Genomic DNA, 6,615 nt, shown 5'->3' with positions numbered 1-6,615 from the left:
TTATGGAGTAATATGGAGTAATGGGGAATATAGGGTCATCTATTGTGGGCAAGGCATCTATTGTGGGCAAGACATCTATTGTGGACAAGGGACGTAACTCTTTTTGAAGAAACGGTCAGAAATTGATTGTGTTCCTTACATTGGAAGGTGTCTATGCATGTGTGTGTATATGTGTGTGTGTTTGTTTATCACCTCATTCTCAGAGAAACATCCTACAATATCCACAAACTCAAACAGTACATTGCAGACAATGAGCAGCTTTTCAATTCCAATCAAGCTGACATATACATGAACAGTACACTCTACCTTCAAATTGCCTTTACTCTTTTACTCTCTTATTTGTTTCAGTCATTTGACTGTGGCCATGCTGGAGCACGACCATTAGTTGAACAAATCAACCCCAGGACTTATTCTTTGTAATCCTAGTATTTATTCTATTGGTCTCTTTTGCCGAACCACTAAGTAACGGGGATGCAAACATACCAGCATCGGTTGTCAAGTGTTGGAGGTGGAAACAAACATAGACACACAAACATAATCATACATATATATATATACATATATATATATACAACAGGCTTCTTTCAGTTTCCGTCTATCAAATCCACTCACAAGGCTTTGGTTGGTTTTGGTAGAAGACAGTTGCCAAGGTGCCATGCAGTGAGACTAGACCTGGAACCATATGAATGGTAAGCAAGCTACTTACCACACAGCCACTCCTTTCAATGTAGGACATCAAGAAAACCCAAAGTACCATATAATGCATCTTGGATGAAGGGACAATTTTGAAAAAGTGCAAACTCATTGTTTGGGATGAAGCAACTATGGCCAATAAATGTTTCCTACAAGCACTTCATACCACAACGAGAGACCTTAGATCAAACAACAGCATCCTTGGAGGTGTGACTCTTCTTCTTGCAGGAGATTTTCAACAAATTCTGCCTATTCTACCCAAAGGAACACCCGCTGATAAACTTAATGCCCACCTTAAAAAATCCCTCCTTTGGTTGCATGTCCAATCAAAACAACTTACCATCAACATGAGATCACTCCTACAGACTGGCCAACCTACAACCCAGTTTTTGGAAATGCTCCTTAAAATCAGCAAGGGACAAATTACATCCGACGGCAACGGATACATTGACACTACCACCATTGGCCACAATGTCTCCAGCCCTAATGACTTATGTTCAGCCATTTACCTAAATCTTACAGTGGAATGCATAAAACCAGATTGGCTTCATGACAGGACTGTCAACACTCTTAACTATGGCTTACTCACTTGGCTACCTTCTCAAGAATGTTTTTACAGATCAGTTGACTACGTTACAGACGTCGATCAGGTTACACACTTTCCAACAGAATTTCTCAACTCCCAAGATCCTCCAGGACTCCCTCCCCATGCAATCCTATGCAATCTAAATGCACCCATACTAAGCAATGGAACTTGCCTTTTGGTCAAACAAATGATGGACCACTTCATTGAAGCCCAAATTATCATGGGACATGGCAAAAACAATACCATTTTCATTCTGAAAATTCTACTAACCCCAGCTGACTTCCCCTACTCTAAGCACAGACTTCAGTTCTCTCTGGAACTCAGCTTTGCCATGACAATTAACAAAGCAGAAAGTCAGTGACCGAAAGTTGTCAGATTGGACCTTTGAACATTGTGCTTTCACATGGACAGTTCTATGTCGGTTGTTTCAAAGTTGGCCATCCAGAGAACTTATTCATCTACGCTCTTGAAGGGAAAATGAAGAATGTCGTCTACAAAGTAGCCCTACAGTAGTTATTCTTCTACTGCATTCTTCACATCTATGCCGTTAGCAATCAGACTTCCTGTAAGCATTTCATTGATATTTTGCTTCATTTCCCTGATTGCTGTTAACAGTACATTACCTTCAATGACACTTCTTACTTCACACATGCTGTTCACTCATAAGCATGCTCTGACATTTATTTTTGTATGTGCCATTATTCTATTTGTGTGTTTATTATAAATGTTTGCTTTTCTTTATCATGCATGACTTTCATTGAAAAAAAGCTTCAATGAAATTGTGTCAGGTATTACAAGAAAAATAAGTACATGATACAAAAGGCTTCAAGTAGGATATAGGGTCCCTAATGCCTACTGCAATTGTGATCTCATTTCATGGACTTTCATTTATTACTAACTGCCAAATTTGTATTCAAAAAATTTTATTCATTACCTAAGTTTCTTAATACCACCATATCATAAGCTGCTAACAAAAATGGTAATTATACATTTTATGCTTATCAACTTGAAGCAACTTCTAACTGTGGGCTACAGCATCGAAAAGACGGGTGCATTTGTTAGTCTATATATATATATATATATATATATATATATATGCACACACACACACACAAACACATATATATATACATACACACACTTACACACACACACACACACACACACACACACACAAACACACGCACACATACATATATATAATATGGTGAATGGATGTTAAATGATGATGATGATATGTTGACGATACATATATATATACAGAAAGTTTAGGAACAACTTGGTGTATTGGGAAACAATCAATGACATTGGAGAGAAATAAGATTAAAAGTATAGTTGAAAAAAAGTTAGCTGACATGGAGGACTGGAAGACATCTGAATATTGGAAAAGATTTAGCTGTATCATGATGATTTGTGCCATTTATCAAAATGCCAACATCATGACTGCCACTTAATGTTCTGTGAACACTGTAGATGATGTAAGATGTGACATGGATAGCTGCAATGCAGACTATGAAACTGTGACTGTGGAAGGGACATAGCAGACATTCTAACTGTATTCACACAGTAGAGTTCATTCAACAACCAATGAACAGACCCGTAGGCTCAATTCAGATGGTTATGTGAAGCTGCTGCAAACTGTGGTCAATCTCTGGCTGGTGAGGATTATTGCTGGAAAACCATATGTGTGGCAGAAGAATTCAGCACATTGCCTTACTTCTGGAAAGAGTCAGAAGTGGTTATTGGGGAATATCTATGACAGTGCCAATTTCTATGTGTGGGGTGCAGTTGAAAAAGACACCAACTGTTTTGCCTGCAGCACCAAAGCTGAGCTGGTGGCCAAGGTCAAGGAATGTTCAAAGATCTCCCTAGGGACACAATGAAGAATGGATATGGTAAGTTCCAAAGCTGTGTTGAGGCTGTGATGGAAGGTGAGGGCTGCTTCTTTGAGTAAATTGTTATTTCTCAGCCATAATCTTGTTGATAGTTTTTGATTTTTTTAAAAATTTAGGCTGGGATATTACATTTTCTTTTCCTTTTATACAGACTATCAAATTTAGCCTGAACATCCTGTATGTATGTATACATACACACACACACACAAACACACACAAATAAATAAATAAATAAATATATATATATTATATATATATGCAGGCATGGCTGTGTAGTAAGAAGTTTGCTTCCCAACTGCACAGTTCTGGGTTCAGTCACACAGCATGACATCTTGGGTGTCTTCTACTATAGCCTCAGACCAACCAAAGCCATGTGAGTGGATTTGGTAGATGGAAACTGAAAGAAGCTTGTCATAACATTATGTATGTATGTATGTATGTATGTATGTATGCATGCATGCATGCATGCATGTATCGATGTGAGTGCGTTATTGTGTCTTTATTTGTCTCTGACCACTGGGGTCGATTTGTTTGGCGAAATTGCTTCCTAAAACAACTGGACCTGATGATATTATGAAGAAATTAACCAATAATGTTCTCTGGCCAGAGAATACATGAATTGTTTACAGTCAGAAAAAAAATAGCCTTTACAAATTGCAAAAAATACTTCAGGACATCACCAGGAGATGATCCAGTCCTGTTTGTTGAGGGTGATAATTCAAAACCTATGTAAAGTCTCTCAAAAGTAGACCAAAACATTGAGCAGCTAAGCAACAGGAATTTAAAGGCAGTCAACTGCATATGGAGTTTCAGCAACTGGCTGTTTGACATGACAACTAGACTGGAAAAATATAAAGAGCTATCTATGATAAATACTGCTTTTTCTCGTCCCTTGTTTGTTATTCTGTCAAACTATTGTGCCCGATGTTCATCTTATAAATGATAAATAGTAAATACTGTATGAACTGTTGGAACCTGAACTTCATTTTTGCAATTCCACTTCATATTCATATGACTGTTTCATATGCATATATATATAGTGAGATAGATAGATAGATAGATAGAGAGAGAGAGAGAGAGAGAGGGAGAGAGAGAGAGAGAGAGAGATACACATAAATATACTTATATGCAAAAGAAATTCAAAAGCAAAATCTGTGTGTGTACATGCATACATCATAATATTGTATATATGCGTGTGTTGTGTGTGTGTGTGAGTGGGTGTGTATACATACATAGATACATACATATACATACATACATATATATATATATATATATATATATATATATATATATATATATATATATATATATAGCTAGATAAATATACACAAACACATGTATATATTCCAATTGTTTCTTTCTTGTTTGTATAATTAATACTTGACCTTATATTGTTCCATCATCTATTGCCCTTGTGATAAATAACAAAATTATTATGATTATTATTAGTATCATGATTATTATTGTTATTGCTGTTGTTGTTATCCTTATTATAATTTTCTATTATGTCCCCTCCCACCCATATATTTATCTAGATACCTGTACCATCGTTTGACGTGTTCATGCTTTCATTATTGTGTATTGATGTCATCTCTTCATTCTTCTCATAGCATCTGCACTCAACTCTCAATTACTTACCATTACTGTAAGCTATATCAAAATAGATATTCATGCCAAAAGCAGTGTGGATGAGCAGTTTTTTCGAGAAAGTATTACCCAGTCCTTCCTCCCCACTTTTTCTCTGAAATAATATCAATATGATATATAATATAATATGATATAATATAATATAATACAATATAATATAATATAATGCATAATATAATATGATATGTTATAGGATCAAATTTTGGTTTTCTGCCAGTTTATTCATTCAACCAAAAATGTTTTCTTCCAAAATATTCAACAATAGAAAAAAAAATTGATAAAAATTTAAGAAAAGAAAAAAAATTGAGAAAGGAAGAAAACCATAAAATATTTTTTAGAAATCAAAAAAATAAAAAATAAAAATATACAATCAACACAAACAAAAATAACAAAAAAGGAAACAATAAAATATAATAAAAAACAAATAAATATGAATGAGGAGTGAAAAACGAATATTGATCATGACTTTATAAGTTAGTCATTCATATTTCTCTTCATTTTAAATTCTGATTCTTCACCACCACCCCACCCTCCCTTCTCTGCCACTCTTATTTTATTTGCATTTTTTTTTATATGTAGCTATTTTATTATTTTGTGTTTTCATTTGTCTCATCATTATTATTATTATTAATATCATCATCATCATTGTTGTTGTTATTATTACCATTATTATTATTATTATTACTGTTGTTGTTGTTACTTTTGGTTTTCATCATAATAGAATAACATGAGAGAAATTCTACTTTATTTGTTTATTTATTAAATATATTTTTATTACCCATAATTCTTCTCAAATTCTTTGCCCTCTAGCTTGCTTTAACCTCCTCAACTACTAACCTACAAGAATTCTGACTACTGTTGAAGTGAAACAAATTCCTAGGGGGGTGAAAATAGGTTTCAGAGTGAAAGACAACCTTGTAAAAACTTTAACAACAAACATCATAAATATCGGAACAATGCTATATTTCAAACAGTCTTTTATTCTAACTTGCAGAATCGACACATTAGCAGCCAGCTGGTGGCCTTTACAGGTTTTTTACATATCAAACATATAATGAATATAAAACATATTAATATGTATGTCTTTTATTTATTGTTCTTTTTTTTTTTAATTATTTTACTTTTACTAAATTGTTGCCTTTGTTGTTGTTGTTTAACCCAAAGTCAATCTTGAGAGAGTAGAAATATGATCAAAACTGTTCTGGTCATAACCATGCTGTCTTTGTTAGCAGACACATTTTATCAAAAACTAAACTGCGTTAATTATTGTTCACTTTTTCTAAAGTGGTAGGGTGTGGTTTAAGAGTGATTGGACTATTATTTCTAGCAAGTCGAACAAGTATAGGCACAGGCATAGCAGGATGGTAAGAAGCTTGCTTCCCAACTGTATAGGACCTTGGGCAGGAGTCTTCTATTATAGCCTCAGGCTGACCAAAGTCTTGTGAGTAGATTTAGTAGACAGAAACTAAAAGAAGCCCAATATACACACACACACACACACACACATATATATATATATATATATAGGTTATGAAGGGTATTGGAGTCAACCAAACCCTAAAGATCCAGGTAATACCGAGTAAGTGCTGTATACTGACTAGTTTTGCCCCTGACGTGGTTGCAACATGAGTGAGGAATATAACATGGGTCATGTATTAGCGTGTGTATATATAAAAAAGAATAAGATAAAGAGACGAATGGCAAAGGTAGAATTATATTTTATGTATAAAGTCTATGCATAAAGACTTTATACATAAAATATAATTCTACCTTTGCCATTCGTCTCTTTAT

The 6,615-nt window shown here is 34.4% G+C and overlaps 1 protein-coding gene across 1 annotated transcript; it reads left to right on the top strand.

The window, feature by feature from the left end:
- Positions 1–824: 824 nt before the first annotated feature.
- Positions 825–1,640, top strand: LOC106872477 (uncharacterized). Its single transcript, XM_014919489.1, has one exon. The coding sequence runs from the start codon at positions 825–827 to the stop codon at positions 1,638–1,640; it is 816 nt and encodes a 271-aa protein (XP_014774975.1).
- Positions 1,641–6,615: the final 4,975 nt, after the last annotated feature.

This window comes from Octopus bimaculoides, chromosome 4 (genome assembly GCF_001194135.2).
Source record: "Octopus bimaculoides isolate UCB-OBI-ISO-001 chromosome 4, ASM119413v2, whole genome shotgun sequence".
NCBI lineage: Eukaryota > Metazoa > Mollusca > Cephalopoda > Octopoda > Octopodidae > Octopus > Octopus bimaculoides.
The sequence above is the reverse complement of the archived record's forward strand: the minus strand, read 5'-3'. Positions and strand labels throughout refer to the sequence as shown.

Coding starts and splice junctions, on each gene's coding strand:
- LOC106872477 (XM_014919489.1), top strand. CDS start 825: ATGGCCAATAAATGTTTCCTACAAGCACTTCATACCACAACGAGAGAC.